General features: G+C 44.6%; 1 protein-coding gene across 1 annotated transcript in view; it reads right to left on the bottom strand.

Moving 5' to 3' along the window:
* Cyria (CYFIP related Rac1 interactor A) overlaps window positions 1-17,359 on the bottom strand; it is a 61,773-nt gene that overhangs the window by 26,189 nt on the left and 18,225 nt on the right. Inside the window, exon 2 of the mRNA XM_051143446.1 lies at window positions 4,026-4,105. Coding sequence (XP_050999403.1) covers window positions 4,026-4,095 — 70 coding nt within the window. The 5' untranslated portion in view covers window positions 4,096-4,105. The remainder of the gene's footprint in view (window positions 1-4,025; window positions 4,106-17,359) is intronic.

Genomic DNA, 17,359 nt, shown 5'->3' with positions numbered 1-17,359 from the left:
CACAAGGCCATTGTCTACCCCTGACACTCATGTGGCCCTCCAACTCCTGCTCAGCAGAAGGCTAGGTGCTGGGTCACAAAATAAATAGGGGCTCTGCCCCTAGGACTCAACTTAGTAGGATAGCCTTTTATCTCTCTACTGTGGCATCTTCCCAGGACCCTTCATCCCCTCAAAGCCTGTTCAGTGTGGTGCCTGAAGTTCTCATCTGTTCAGCTCTCATCTCTTCTCCCACTTTCCACAGAGACTTCAGCTCTTCTGTCTGGATGTAAGCCTCAACTATGGGCCTCCACCCTCGGCTTGGCACCTGCACTCATCACAGCCTAAGCAAGCCTCTGTTGGTTCAAGTCTCCTGTCCTCCTCTTTCTCCCAACAGGCTTTTGGGCTCTGTGTAATTTGGACTTCTTTCTGTTCTTCAAATATACCCTTCCTCTTCGAATCTCTGTGTCTTTAATCACACTATTTACATCTGTGGGAAAACTCCTCACCCCATCTGTGCCTGCAGAAAAACTACTCATTAAAATGCCACCTGTTGCAATACATGTTCTACTCCTTCTGTGGCCCTCCATTTCCAAAGCCTACATGCTAGTTTCAATCCCTTCTGTCCTCTGGTGGCTTATTGTGCCTTTCTAAAGTCTCCTAGTTTGTCTTCAACTAAATGTCTATCTGGTTTCTGTGCTCGCCTGTGACTCCTCCATGAAGCTACTCTCTTTTAGCTCCAAATCCCGCTGGTGTGTGACCGACATGGATGTCATATCATACTCAGCATACCCTGCCTTGGCGGAGCTGCAACCTACAGACTCAAGGGGAAATCCTTCCTGAAGTCCACGTTTTCCATTTCTATAATGAGTAACTGTTCTTTCTTGAAAACCTCAAGAAATAGGATATTTAAGCCAAGGGTGGTGGGTGTGGTGCAACCTTTAATAGCAGCTGGTCCCAGCACTTGGGAGGCAAAAGCAGGCTGATGTCTGAGTTCTGGGCTAGCCTGATCTACAGAGTAAGTTCCAAGACTGCTACGGCTACACAGAGAATCCCTGTCTCAGTGTGTGTGTGTGTGTGTGTGTGTGTGCATGTGTGTGTGTATGTGTGTGTTTAGGAGAAAAATGTTTGTTTTGAATTATTTGTTTTGCTTTTTCACGAGATGTGTTTAGTTTGGAGAGGAATAAGACAAGATTTTCCCTGTCAGGAACAGAACGATGGTAGGGTGCTTTTAAAAAGCTGCTATGAGGAGCATTTGGGGCCAAGAAAGCAGAGAGGGAGAGCTAGAGGAATCCATGTCACCTCCCTTATCATTCCTTGTGTGACCACAGCTCAGAGTTTAGGGAACATAAAACTAAGCTTCTGGAAAATGTAAAAGGGGATTCGTTTTATTTTCTCTTTGGAAAAAGAAGCAGAATTTTGTACATTTTTCTAAATTTAGATTTTCTTTATAGATTGCAGTTATACTATACTAACAAAGTATACAGTTACACTAACAAAAAGCCACCAGACACAGAAATCCAGCATTCATTTCTTTGTCTTGAAGAAATTACAATATCTGTAAAGAGAGTTTTTATATCATGGACATCAAATTTCAGTCCTTCTAAACACGTCATTTTAGTCCCAGGACCTTTCCTTAAATAGCAAAACAGTGTCTGAAGAACAGGGCTGAGCAGATCAGAGTGCCATGACAACAGGGAAAAGGAACTGTGCCGGCTCTTGGCCACCCTGCCTGCTGTGCAGCAGGGAGGGGCTTTCCAAGGAGGATCAGTTGGAAGCCACTGTTTTAAATCCTTGCAGGTTTTATTTGTACTCTTTCAAGGTTTGGAAGACTAACCCTGACAAGTGGCTTGACATTGGTGGCAGTGTAGAAAGAAAGAAAGAAAGATAAGTAGTGGGGGCCTCCAAATTCCAGCAGGTAGGTGGAGTCACAGTAGATGCATATGGCATTGAGGGCTTCCCTGAGAGGGTGGACACAGGGTTATTCTAGGCTCCTGGGAACAAATAGAGTCTTTAACATTATCCATAACAACTGTATACATTTAATACAATAACGCACAATGCGTGTTATAAAAACGGAAGGGGATGGTTAAAGTTAAAGTAACAAAATAAGGTGTTAGGATTGCAGCTAATTTACATAAGGGTATTATCGATGTATCTTACTTTAACAATAATATGTACACACATATGTACGTACATACATACATACATATAGACACAGATTTCAGAAGAATCACAGATAAATTCATCTCTTGAGCTAAAATCCTTATGAAACCAAGTGGAAATGAGACTATGGTGTTAAGCCAAACCAAGCCAAGGGATAACAGGGAGGAGCAGAGTTACATCAGAAGTGAAGTATCTTTCAGGGAACATAATTAGAGTTTAGCCATCAGAAGTCATGAGTTCTGAAGACATTTTCCTTTTTGAGCAGCTGTTTTAAACACATCAAAGACACAACACAAGACCTGTAGAGCTTTCATTGTACAAAAAAGGTCTTCTAGTATTTAATTAGCAAAACTGCTAGATAATTCAATCTATATGTGCAGACACTCTGGCCATTTTCTTTAATGGAGATAAATAGTTGACAAATTAAAGTTTCAAACAAGTTAAAATGTTAAGTAGATATGAATACATTAGAGATCTATCTAGCTGTCCTGGCAATTATGGGTTGTATTTGAAGCAAAAAGGGAGCAGAGAGATGGCTCAGTGGGTACAAGCACTAGCCATGCAAGCCTGAGGACATCGAGTCTGTGTTGTGTTTTGTTTTTCTTAAATGGATAGGGTAGTGGGTGTCTATAACCCCAGCATTCCTAAGATGAAATGAGAGGCAGAGGCAGAAGAATCACCCAGAAGCTTGCTGGTTACTGAGCTTCGAGTATGCAGGTTGGAGGCAGAAATGCTAAGAAGAGAGAATTGCCCAAACAAAGTGCAAACTAAGAATAAATTCCTGAAAGTTGACTTCCACATGCATATTGTAGCATGTGTGCACCCCCATATTTCACCCACACACCTGCATGCAGGCAGGCATGCACAAAGGGGAAAAGAGTGGGAATGCCAGCCTACTGTGAATCAGCATAGATTCAGTCAAGAAAATTAGCAAAACAGAGTGTCTGCTTATTTAATAAAGACCTTTAGTCCATTTTACATCAGAAATTTTTAATTATAATGTTTTTGGTAAAGGAGACCTAACTGTTCTACTTAGCTTTTCTGTTGATGCTCTGACCAAAAGCAGTTCAGGGAGAAAAAGGTTTATTTGGCTTATGCTTCTAGGTCACAACCCATCACTGAAGGAAAAAGGGCAGAAACTGAAACTGAAACTCTCAGGAAACATCCCTACTTGTTTGCTTTCTGGCTATCTCCTTGGCTCATGCTCAGCTAGCTTTCTTATACAGTTCAGGGTCACCAGCCTAGGGACGATGCTGCCCACAGTAAGCAACCAAGACAATACCACACAGCCACAGCCACATCCATGGCCACGGCCACAGCCACAGCCACAGGTTAATCTGGTTGAGTAATTCTTAAAATTGAGGTTTCCTCTTCCTAATAAACCCTAAGTTGTGTCAAGTTGACAATAAAATCCAGGGCAATAACCTTTTGGACAAAATGGTTATAATCCTGAAATAATTTTATACTATCAAATAATACATAAAATATATGGTTCTGATGAGACGTATGCAGCCTGATTTCTGGTAGTGGTCACTTTTTTCTTTCATGCATAGGGATATTTAATGATAAACCATGTCAGTTAACGTGCTTGCCATTTTTCCTTAGAATGTGGAACAGTATTATATACAAAATATTAGGGAAGATCTATGATAGAGACTTATGTGTATCCTGCCAAAGCTAATCCTTATAAAATCAAAGAAAATATTTATAAAAATGATTCTTAAAAAAGGTGGAGGAAAAGGCTTAGAAACAATGCCATAAAGAAATGCAAGGTACTATTTGGATTTGGTTTGACTCTCATACAAAGTCTCTATAATTTCCCTAAGAACAAGCCGTAAAGCAAGTGAAAGTTTCCATTATTGCATTATAGTGCTAGAACTTACTTTCAAAATCCAGGAAGAAGTGTGGATAATTCTCAATTTCCCGGGTCAGGACTTTGAGCAAGTTTCCCATGCCAGCAAACCTGGGGAAGACAACACAGAAGCAAACACCGTCAGGGATGTGAAAAGCTGGCCCATATGCACACAGCTCCACCTCCTCCTCCACGTCCTGAGGAGGAGAGCAGCTCCATTGCTGGAGATGAACCTTCAGAACTGTCACCTCACAGCTCATCCCTGAGCTGCAGAGAGCTAAGTGTCTCTGAGGGGCATCTCTCCAAAGCACAGCAGTGCTGGAAGTGTGTGCCATGGGCCTCCGAAGAACACTCTTGCGTCCTGCATCTCATTCACTAAAAGTAACAAGTGAGCAACCTCTCAGCAAGCAGAGTTTTGGCTCTTCCTATAAAATATTCCCCTTTCCCTTTTACAAGCCCGTGTAAATGTACACATGACACCTCTGCTTTGCTTTGTTTCCTGCTGGTGTAGACCAAATCATGTTACTTGACAGGTATGACACACAGGGTGTCATTAAAATACTTGCCAGGAATGGCGAGGGCTTCTCTTCCCTTCTCTCTCTCTCTCTCCCTCTCTGTCTCTGTTTCTGTCTCTGTCTCTCTCTCTCTCTGTCTCTCTGTCTCACTGTCTCTGTCTCTGTCTCTCTCTCTCTCTCTCTCTCTCTCTCTCTCTCTCTGTGTGTGTCTCTCTCTCTCTCTCTCTAATTTTCTTCCCTACCTTCCTTCCTCTTCCTCCCTTCCTGCCATCTCTCTCTCAGACTTGCTAAGTATCTCAGACTTCTAGGGTCTTTCTATGTAGTCCATACTGTCCTGTGAACTCACGATCCTCCCACCTTAGTCTCCCAAGTGCTGAAGCTCCGGGCATGAGTCACCATGCCCAGCATAAATTTCCCAAAGCTTGTGAGAAAGAGTGCAGGAAACAGACTTAGGGTCCCAGGGACTCTCTTGATGTACGTGAGATGCAAGATTTTTCAAATTGAAACTCCTAGGCCAGTGACAGGTTTTCATCATTTGGCGTTTCAATGATAAAACACTGCTACATAAAATACAAAGATGTGAAGCCCTGGGCTGGTGAGATGGCTCAGGAAGGCAAAGGCACTTGCCTGACAACTCAAGTTCAATTACCAGACCTTACACAGTGGGAGGAAAGAACCAACTCCATCTGCTAAGGTGTTGTCTGACTTCTACATATGAGTGACAGTGCATGCACATGAATCTCTCTCTCTCTCTCTCTCTCTCTCTCTCTCACACACACACACACACACACACACACACATACACACACACCATAATAATAGTAAATACAATTTTTTTAAATGAAAAGGATGATACCAAGAAAGTCAATCTCAATGAAACAGCAGCCCACGGGGCTGGAGAACTGGCTCAAGGGATTAAGAGCCCCCATTGCTCTTGCAGAGGACATGTTTTGATGCCAGCATCCACATGATGACTCACAATTGTCTGTAACTCCAATTCTAGGGACTCTGATGTCCTCTCTGAACATCCATGAGCACCAGGCATGCATATGGTATACATACATACATACATGCAGGTGAAACACTCATACACATAACTAATAATATAAATAAAACTAAAAACAGATGTTGAAAGAAATAAGTAATAGCCTGAGATATGTACAAATGCAGGTAAAACCAGCAGAGAAAATGCAGCTCTATTAGCGCATCTACAGGATCTACAGTCATCAACCTAAAATAGAAAGAATGGGAATTTTCTTGTTTTTGTTTTGAATGGAAAGCATTATTTTTTAAAAAGTAAACAGCAAACTTTCTACAGCTCTCAGCCCCAGACATCAATTGCTTTCTGGGAGGCCACTCACCCATACATCTCATTCACTCAGCATGTTTATGGGACTGAAATCAGGATAGGGCTGGTGCTCTTTGGAAGGTCTTCATCTACCTCTGCTTTATAGATGATGATGGCCCTTCACTGCCATTATCACTGCGTCATGATGATCCTAAGAGCCCTCAGACACACTTAGGATTCTCCCGCACCCCCTGCCCGAAGATGGGTTTGGTAGGCTGCATGTTGCTCTCCAGAGGAGAAAACCAGTGGAGGAATACGTTGCATTTCTCTCTTCTGAAGAAGTATTTTTACCTTTCCTTTCTGCCATTCTGATTTTCATCCCCGGCCTGTACACACACTTCCTGTGGAAATGTATCTGAGCAAGCCACATGCAAACTCTAAAGCTCATGCTCGGTACAGTCCATTCTACACTAGGCGATAATTCTCAAGCCCTGTTAATGAGCAACTCTGGTTCTGAGCTGCAGGCACTTTTTATAGGAAGATGATTCACTTAATAGTAGGCTGGCTTTCGTGCCTAACAACTTAATGGAAGTTAAATATTAACTTCTCTATTTTGCTGCTAAGAAGGTATCTCAGATTCGCATTCTAAGTGTCTGTTTCGTACCTGACTGTCCTAACAGAATGTGGGGAGTATGCTGAGTCTTTGAAATGTATAAAAGCCTGAAACAAACAGATGTGGAGATGGCACCAAATGTTAAACTCTTCATAAGGTTATTTGAGATGGTTGGCCAATTATGGCAAATATTTTGGGATATAGTTCCAACATTAGCCATGTTTAGTTGCCTGGGACATTTGGAATTCTAGATGTGTGGGATCTCAAGCCAGAAACATCTGGAACAATGACTCAGGGGCATGACACACTTTAGGGGTTAACTCTGTTCCTATAGAAACTTGGAAGTACATCTTCCAAATCTAATGTAAGATCTCTAAGTTCCTGTAGAAATATTTCGTTTCATCTTCTTCATGGGGGAAAAGATGTGATGTATACTACGTTTCTCCACAGTCATTAATACATGAGCTTCTGTTCTCAGTTAGGGTAAAGTCTACCATGTGCACAGGCACATCACAGAGATGGTCACCAAACAGAGCCATTTCTTTGTTTAGTATACACATATCCGGAATGCAACCCAAGGCTTTGAATATATGAATATACTATCACTGAAATTTTGAGCTACATCCTCAGGCCAACATGGTTCTTTTAAAGGTGAATCCCAAACTCCACCCCCCCCCCACCTAAATCCTTCACGGCAAGGCCTCTCTGATCTGTTCAAACAGCTTCTTCATGCGCAGTGCACCACAGTGCTAGGGAGACAGCTTAATTAAGATAGAGAAATACGTGAGATTAGACATATTTTATGTCACTCAACAGAAGAATAACATTTCATACCCTACTTGAGGATACAGACACCGACATAAGTAAGTTGGAGCAATGAAAATACAAAGAGCTGACTGGGATCATCAAGCATGGCACAAAGTGGAGGCTATCAGGTGAGTAGCTACAGAGGACATTTTGCATCTGAGCTTTTACAGAATCAAAGAGCCAGGAGGTAAAAATAGTCCCGTTCAGGATTCAGGATTCAAAAAATAAAAATATAAAGATTATGGTGGGCAAATAAAGACAGCATGGCTCAGAGAGTGAAGACAAGGAAAATTCCCCTCTGGCTCAGGGTAGCTGCTTCAAAGAGGCTATCTGAGGATACACTGAGTCATGGCTCCCATGGTAGAGCAGACAGATGGGTGCAGAGCTGCCTGCTGTAGCAGTCCAGGGGCATGCTCTGCAGAGCTGGGAAATCTGGCTTGCACATCCTACTTAGTGACTTCATGGCTGCCATCCTTCTATGACTTGCGGCTCCCGTTTCGAGGATTGCCAGCTGCTTGTCATTCCTCCCCAGCTGCATGGGCTTATGTCACCGAGAACACAGCAATGCAGAAGGTACTCGGAGCCCCCATGATCTTTTCCCTTAAAAAAGGCCATCTGAGAACAATGCACAGCAGCTTGTTCTTGCTCTTTGGTGTTATAGGAAACCAGACCACCACCACCGTAACTGCCCTTCAAGACTAGTGGAGCCTGGGTTGAGCATCCATTTGCATAGGACCTCTCAATGAGAGGTGGTACCCAGCCTACTTAGAGCCTAGCACCAACCCAGGGGTTTAATCTAGCTGAAAGTACATGAATACATCCTGACACATAGTAAGTGCTCAATGATGCTAATTGGTTATCCATCAGTATGTGGAAATAATAGTATGTACCTGGTATTTATGAAGAACATCAGCATTTTATAGAGTACCGACTGTGTGTCTATAAGCTTTCCCATACTTTATTTTGTTCAAATCTTATGACAACTTGTAAGAACTTGCAATGTGTTTATGTTTACATTGGTTGACAGCAGAAAATGGGGTTCAAAATGGATAACTGGCAAATGACCTTGAAAGTCTCACACTTGACTTTGAAAGTCTTAGAATACAAAGTACAAGCTCTTTCTCTATTGGAGACAAAGTAGCACACCAGACTCTCCAGGGCTCCCTGACTGGGGGCATGAGAAAATCTATAGTCATTATATATAGAATGTATTATGTTTGTTATTGTTACAGCCACATGTCACTTTTCTCTGGAGAGGCTTCAGCTTCTGTTAGATGCCAAGGATGTTTCCTCTACATCATCCCTGCTCAGTGGCATGTAGAGGAAGCTTATATTCTTCAGTAACTTGGAGAAGCAATGAACCAAATGGGGCAACACCTGGACGAGTCTGCATCACTCAAGAAGGAAGTTACCTCCCTACAGAGCGGCCTGGAGAACATAGGTTGAAGGGGTAGGAAATGAAAGGAGTTAGGAAATAAAAGATATAAAGGGTGGCCAAAAACCTTCCAAATAGTCAAAACAAATGGTATTTCTCTGGCCATGCCAGTATCTATAAAGAAAGCCTGCATGGTCTTGACATGGAAGCATCATTTTTAAGGTCTGGCAATTGTGGATATACAAATGATTATATATATATTCACTTTCTTGGCTCTCAGTTCAACTGACATTTATAAAACTGGCTCTATTATCATTCAGTAGAAAATCCACAGCTTTGCAAAGAAATTATTCACTGCTAACATTTTCAGTTTCAAAAAAGGAGAAAACTAACACACACACACACACACACACACACACACACACACACAATGCAATTCGCTTTGCTTTAGAAGAAAACGTTTAAATGCCAGAATTAGCTGTCTTCCCAGAATATAAAACCAAATGCAAGCCATCAGGGCTTGTTTAAAGAAGCTGTGCCCATAGTGTAAGGGATGAAGTCAGCAGTTAAAAGGAGAAAATGGCCCCCACAGGCCCATGAGTTGGAATGCTTGGTCCCCTATCAGTGGCACTGTTTAGGGAGGTACACGAGCTGGCTGGAGGAAGTATGTTACTGGGTTGGGCTCTGAGAGTTCATAGCATCACTCTAGTTGCAGTCAGCTCTCCTTGCCTTCATGTTTGCAGCTGAGGACACAATCCCCTAGCTTGCAGCTCCCACTGCCATACCTCCTTGCCACAACGGACTTTTATTCCTCTGCAAATGTAAATCCATAACTTGCTTTTGGTTATAATATTTTACCACAGTCACAGAAAAGTAAGAATGCAAGGAAACGCGTTGTCTTCCACAAACTACACATAATAGGTTGTGGGAAAGTGTGAATAGTGACCTTTGAACTGTGTACAGCAAAATCTCTGTGCTCAATTTTCAGGAGATGAGTATTTTATAAGACCATCTAGAAGACGTTCTCTTAAGGTTATGATTGTGTGGGAAGTGAATTCTATACCACACCGCTTTCTATCAATCTTCAGGAACTCAGAGCAATCAGGTCAGAGAGAGAAAACAAAATGGCGGGTTTAACTATATTTGTTTTGTAACAGTTTTTGTTTTTTTCTTTTATTTTTGTTTGTTTGTTCCTTTTTTTAAATTTTTTTTTAAATTTTATTTTTTTTTTTTTAGGCCTAAGATAGGAATCAGTCAGGATGGCGAAAGGGTGGTGTTTGTTAGCACTCTAGATGACCCACACAATCTTCCTGAATCTAGAGTATTTACTCTTTCAGTGCAAAGACTTTAAGAATCAGAGACTCACATCATCTGCAGCTCCATATTTGGGGAATCGAAAGGTATGATTGATGCAACTTTCGTTTTTTTCTGTGACATAGTTCATAAACCCTGAGTAAATCATGAAGACACACATTCATATAAATGGCATGTATTCATATGACACCACATTTCTGCTAAGGATGCATCTGGTCACATTCATCTTCAACACGAGCTTGTAAAGCTTTGGAGACCTGCATTACGGGGCTTATTTTGCACAGTAGAATACGATGGCATTGGTGACAGTGAATGCTACATTCTCCGGCTTTCCAGATGGAGCCTGGAGTCTCAGTGCACCCTCAGATTGTTCCTGAAGGCCCTGGGCGTGAGTGCTGGGAGCTTCTTTTCAATATTTCAATTTAGAGGCTTCTGCCCATGGACACAGGGGATTAGAGTCAGGGGACCACATATCATGTATCACAATCTCACACTTTGTTCACTGTCACAAAAGTAAGGACATAACATTGTAAGGTACGATGTGCTTATGTCACTCAAGGGTTTGTACTCTCTGTTAGAAGTGTCTCTGCCACGCCTGCTGACTGAGCAGGCCCAGTTCTCCCCCGACAAGGACATTAGGAGGTGTCCACACACACTAATCTACCTGCCCACAGAGTGTGATCACTGAAGACTCTCAGTAGAGCTTACCTGTGTCCTGCAAAGAGCACCCAGCCCGACCGTTCCAAGCTCAATCTATTCTCCCCTATCCCCCCATTCATCTCCACACTGCTTTGGCACAATCTGTCTGAACACAAATAAGCAGCCCTAAGTTCCCATGGATATTCATTGTTTTCAGGGCAACAGGCCCCCAAATGCTCGCCCTAGACACAGAAATCCTAGCCCCTGCTCACTTCCTCTGTCCCTTCTTTTCACAATCACCTGCAGGTGGCGACAGCATTGCATGGCTTGTCATGTTTAACTTTCACAGCCATGTACATGAAGTGGAAAACATTCCAATCCCAATTCACACTACCCCTTTCCCCAACTTAGGAGCCATTGAAGCCGACAGCTTCCCAGAGAGGCAGTTTCTTTAGGAGTGTGGACCCTGGTAGGCGGATCACGTCCCTGTGGCTACTCCTACACCCATGCCTATATGAGCAATAGGAATTGCACTGCACGGGGTATGAAGGAAAAGAACAAGAACGGGTGTGAGAGGCTGCATTCTTGGAAAGAAACCCCAAGTCATCCCGATATGCAACCCCCTCGTTGCAACCCAAATAAACCCTATGCCATTGAGCAAGTGGCTTCTTTCTGTTCCCTTTACCAAGCTGTGTGCAGCATGTGACATGGCTTGGGACCATAATCACAGGCTTTCCTCACAGGTCTTTCTGAACGTGAGGTGTTCTGGGGCGGAGCTGCTCTTATAACACCTCATTGCATTCCTAGCACTTAGAACGGGGCCTGGCAGACAGTCAGCCCTTTGTCTAGGGGTTCCCAAGCACCAGGTCACCTAAAGTAAGTGAGAAAAGCAAAGGCGACCTCAGGAGTCTTCCAGAGACCTAATGCTAACCACACATGTCTATATTTCTGTTTTGACATATTTCACATACTGAAAGCGACTGACTGTTGTGTCTTCGCTTCCAAGAGTTTATCTTGAAGTTCCACTGGCTTATAAAACGTTGGCATCCTGGAACTGCTCACGAACAGAGTGACTTGCCCAGGGCTGAGGCAAAGCTACAATTGAGTCCTGGCCTCCCATGCAGGACAGTGACTTTGTTACACTGCTTCCTCATCACTTTGCTTTGCCTTAAGTCTGACTTGCTGGTAACACTGGCATCTCACTTTGTTGGCGGCGGGGCGGGGCGGGGTGGGGGTGAGGGAGTCTACAAGGCATCATCTGAATGTAGATGCTCTGGCCTGCTGTGTACTCTGAACCGGACGACCAAGGTCTCTCTGACCCCACTAACAGTTCCTCTCCCTATCTCCCTCCTGACACACTGAAAGGGACCTTTCTGAGGTTCTCTTCTCTGCTACAGGCCATGTTCTTCACAAGATTAACTTGCAGGAAGGAAGACAAGAACTGACAGGCCACTCCCCAGCCAGGCATGCTGCCCCACCGTTTGTCTATTCTTTGGACTATTTGTCTTCTCCTGAAAATCACTGTGTTCCACCAAAGCACACGGCAGCTCCCACTTTCCTCTCTCCTAAAAAGAAGGTAGTTAAGCCTTAACCACCTGACCCTCTTTGGGGTGCCATACTTGGCCTGAGGGGTTCACCTTCCCATTAATGAAATGTGTGTGTCTCATCTCCCAACAATTTGCCCATTGGTAGCTTGTTTCAGGTCACTCCATTGTGGGGCCTTCTTCGGTTAGAGAAATCAAAGTTCCTTTCAGTGATGACTCACCCTCAGTAGACTGGAGAAAAGTGGCCAAGTTTTGGCTGGAGGAATGCATCAAGGACAAGATGCAGTTTTAGGGAAGAAGTAGGGGACGACGTGCTTGCCAAGGTGACGAGCAAGACACAGAGTTGTGACGGGGCAATGGGGACCATGCTACAAGGCCCAGACACCTTGGCTCCTCTAATGAACTCTCTGCTGGCATCCCAGGAGCTGCCCCCAGAGGAAAGGGTCTCACCTTGATAAGTCTGATGCTTAATAAAAACGGTAACAGTAGAGCCACCCTTATCCTGGGCGTTTCCTGTGCAACACCTTGCTGTTTAGAATTGTAAGCAAAATAGACTACCAGCTTCCATTCACTCCAACCTAGACCACATAGGATACAAAATAGGTGGCTGTAAAAACAACGACAGCAAAACAGGCTTCTTAGGTTGGGGGAATAGCCTGTGGGTAAAGGGCAGTAGTTTGAATAAGAATGGCCCCCATACGTTTATGTATTTGATTGTTTCATCATCAGAGAGTGGCATTACTTGAGGATTAGGAGGTGTGGCCTTGTTGGAGTAGATACGGCTTTGCTGGAGGAAATGAGACACTAAGGGTGGGCTTTAAAGTTTCAAAAGCCTAAGTCAGGCCCAGTGGTCCTCTCTTCCTGCTGCCTGTAGATGCAGGTGTAGAGCTCTCAGTTAGCTCTCCAGCATCGTGTCTACCTGCGTACCACCATGCTCCTTGCCACGATGCTAATGGACTAAAACTCTGAAACTGATGTCTCTTCACAGCAACAGAACACTGACTAAGACACCTTGCAAGCAAGAAGACTCAAGATTACCCAGAACCCATGTAGAAAAACCTGGGCATAGTGGCATGCCATTTGTAATGCCAGTGCTGGCCAACCAGCCTAGCCTACTTGGTGAGCTACAGGCCAATTAGAGACTCTGTCTCATAAAAACATAGCTCCTGAGGTTGTCTTCTTGTCTTCACATGTAACACACATGCACACATGCGCGCGCACACACACGCACACACACCCTACAAATATTTCTCAATGAAAGGGACGTTACATTCCTTAAATCGTAACTCGCTGCACTGTGTGTGTGTGTGTGTGTGTGCGCGCGCGCGCCTATGTGTGCCTGTGTGCATGTGTGTGGGTGTATGCCTCTGTGTGTGTGTGTGTGTGTGTGTGTGTGTGTGTGTGTGTGTGTGTGTGATTACATCAATAGAATGAAGTATTTCAACTCATTAACTTTAGGAGACTGAATTTGCCAGGAAGATTTGTAGCGTAAACTAGCTGGGCTGGGTGGTGAGTCTTCACCAATCTGGCATTTTGGGATTAAGTCATAGGGTTTTCAGTTCCGCTGCGGAATAAGCTGCCAAGAAGCTAACAGACAATTCCATTCCAGAATGAAGGAGGAATAAAGTAGAACTGAGTCTATTAGGTACTTCCACGTGATCATAAAAATGAGTTAATGGCTTAAATGTGTTTTCAAAATGTTTTAACGCTACAAGTAATGTTGCTCAAATGAGAAAATGTCTTCAATAGTCTCGTGATCATTAATACTAAGGTGTTCCTCAGAAGGATTTGGCATCCTCTGGGGAATCCAAGCTGCTAGAGTCCAGTTATAAGCTAACCTACAGGAATTCACCACACACACACACATACACACACACACACGCACACACACACACGCACGCACGCGCGCGCGCGCACACACACACACACACACACACACACACCCCAAGAGACCATAATGGAACTGAGCAATTAAGTGCATGCTAAAATAGCCTCTTCAATATCTGAGTTCAGCTTTCTAAAATAGACTTTTACCTCATCACAGCTAATTCTCTCATAAATACCAATATTACAGCAGCAAAGATTGTCCAAGAAATGAGGGCAAAATTAGATTCATTTTAGGGAGTAAGAGTCAAGGTGCCCCTCCCTGCATTTCAGATTCTAGCGACTGTGGCAGCCATCAAGCTGAGCTCTGGACCAGCCTGCTGTTCAGAACGTGTTAGTGAATTTGTTCAGTCTTCCCATGGAATCCAGAAGGGGGCTATGGGGAAGCAGTTTGAAGTGTTTGCTTCTTACCTCAGAAAGCTGAGAGCGTCAGCCCACCCAGGTCAGAGGAGCTGAATCTCGTGGGTGGGGCAAGGAGCCCCAGAAGCCAGAGCACTAGGCTCAGAGAAGCCTTCAACTTACTCAGCTGTCTTAGGAATGTTGTTCCCACTGTCTCCGATGGCTTCAACTTTGGTCTGGAAAATGAAAGGACCACCTAGAAGTTACCTGCAATCCAGGCTGCTCCAACACTCATGAGCTGACACAGACCACCAGCTCCTCTAGAGCAATACACTGATTTCCAAGGTTCTTTCCCAGCAAAGCACAGATGGCACCCTCCTCCTGGGAGACAGGGGCTATACAGAGGCGGGTGTGCCCTGTGTACCATTGGCCACACTCTCCTCCTCAAAAGATGCTGCAATATCTGTCTCTTCTCTCCTTCATCTCTAGGATGTGTCCTCTTGCAGGACCCACGTCTTTACACCCTCTTTCTTCACACTTCCTCACCTACCCTGCTGAGATCTTTCTGACTTAATTTTCCATCCATATGCCAATGTCATCTCAACTCTGACCTTCAGCCACAGGCCCAAACATCTGGGCGGACTTCCCGCAGGCCTAGCAACTTGGCTTGGCAATAATACACTCATGCTCTATGTTCCCTGACAACTCGAGTTTTGTATTTAAGGCACCAGCCTCCACCCGATCACATCAGCCAGAAGCTCTCTATAACCTACCCCGTTTTCTAGCACATTCTCTAGGCTCACCCTCCATTCCACTTCTTGCCCTGGATCCCCGTCTTCCTCAGCACAATGCTTTCTTACCAGCCACAACCACAGAACCATTTCCCTAGCCTTTCCCATGAGCTACTGGCAGGTTTCTCAGACCACTCACCAGTTTCTGCGCACATCATGGAAGATGTCATGTTATATGCAAAATGAAGGCTGATAAATTAAACCCCTACTACTTCCGGTTTCAATCCAATGGCAGATGGTGTGTGTGTGTGTGTGTGTGTGTGTGTGTGTGTGTGTGTGTGTGTGTGTGTAGCTCAGTGTGACTTTCCTTAGGATCTGTCCACCATGTTACATGAGACAGGGCCTCTAACTGACCTGGAATTTGCGGAGTAGCTAGGGTTGGCTGGCCAGCCTGCCCCACAATCCACCTGCCTCCCTCACAGCCACCACATCTAGTTTCTTCCAAGGGGATGTGAGGATTAAACTCTGGTCCTCACACTTCATTAACTGAGCTGTGCCCCACCCCCAGCCCCATCTGTTCTTGAAGTTTCTAGCTTTAGGTCGAGGGTCGGGGAGAAAATATGATCTAAGCAGTCAAGGTGCAGGGAAAGGTAGTACCATAGGGGAGAGTGCCTGAGACCCCAGGCCTTACATAAGTATCAAAAACTTCATCAAAAGGCACTGCATACCCCAAAATTCCAGAAGCATTCGAGCTCCATTGAATGTCAAGAACATAGAATGCCTAAAGTAGCAAAATCTCACTTGAGAATCCTGAGTCCCCAAAAGGAGTAATTGCCTTGATGTGAAGTCACTCTTCCCCACAAGTCTAACTAAATTCTTAAGGTGAACTGCTTGCCTTGAGCCCTAAGCAAGCTTGTGCAGACAGCGACCCACGCCTAGGGAAGGAAAGACGGTGGGAGGCAGAGCCTGCAGTGTAGTCTGGCATCTGGGATGACTTCCCAAGTGAAACTCCAGGAGGCAAGCAGGATCAGAAATCACCCTGGGGCTCAACCATGGCTATTTCAGCACAAATGCCCCAAGATTTTCTGGTGTCCTGAACGCCCATACACGTGGCTCAAAGCTCCCTTCTGAATTTCAGATCTGGAGAAGCTCATGGGGGCTTAGCACAGAATTCTGCCCCCCTTCCAGCTTCTTTTTTTACCTGTTCTTCCTTTGCCCAGGACACCCTGTCCCCCTCGTGCCCCCATGAAGGTCTAACTTGGCAGCCAAATCTCAAAGTGCCCTCAAAAACCACACGCCCAAGCCCCAGCCCCAGGCAGAATTAGCAATCTTTCTCGCTGTGCATTTTTAAGGGGCTGTTTCTTACTCAGTGCATTTTTCATTCCAACAACAACCTGCCTACATCCTTGCATCACGCAGGGGTCCATACAGATAAGTGCTCTTTACTGCTGTACTCTGAAATGGATCAGAACCACTAGCTAAGGAGCCACTGAAAATAAAGGCAATGATAGTCCAAACAGACCCAGTAGTCATTGTTAAGAAGGGTTGGGAAAAGCTAGGCCTGTAATCCCAGCACTCTGGGAGGCAGAGAGGCAGGTGGATCTGAGTTAGAGGCTAGCCTTGTCTACAGAGGGAGTTCCAGGACAGCCAGGCTATACAGAGAAACCCTGTCTCGAAAAACAAAATGGGGCGGGAGTGGAAAATAAGCATTCCCCCAGATTGTTGAGACATTTTGGAGTGCTTGAACCTTTTGTTTTGGGAACCCAAGAGGTTATTTTTGAAAATCAGCCTTCCACTAAAACTGTACATATGCACAGAGACATGTTTCCAGGACATACGCACTAAACACACCTGATCCCAGGAACAGAATCTCTCATTTATGTTAAAATGGAGAATTTTAACGTATAAATGGCCAAGTAGTGTGAAGAAGGCATTTGGACCTGTGATCTCCCTTTAAAAAGGAGAATCACACTGGGTAGTGGTGGTGGGTGTGTTTAATTGAATCCCAGCACCTGGGAGGCAAGAGGTAGGTGGAACTCTCCGGATTCAAGGGCGGCCTCGGCTACATGGTGAGTTCCGGGGGGTTGGGGGGGGGGGAGTGGGGAAGGAAACACTGTGAGCGTTGGAGATCTTGGGGCGTCATTCGTCATTTTATTCTAGATTCTTGGGTTTCCCTTGTCCATAAAAGGCAAATTATTCCCTTTCAGTTTTGACACACATAAGAGAATGTTGGTAAAAGATCTAGGGTTGCCTTTAGACCCCTGCTCATCCCAAAAGCAAACACCAGCCGTGTGCGCCCCCTGCCTTGCATCCGTA

This window comes from Acomys russatus, chromosome 1 (genome assembly GCF_903995435.1).
Source record: "Acomys russatus chromosome 1, mAcoRus1.1, whole genome shotgun sequence".
Classification (NCBI taxonomy): domain Eukaryota; kingdom Metazoa; phylum Chordata; class Mammalia; order Rodentia; family Muridae; genus Acomys; species Acomys russatus.
This window is presented reverse-complemented; position numbering and strand designations above follow the sequence as displayed.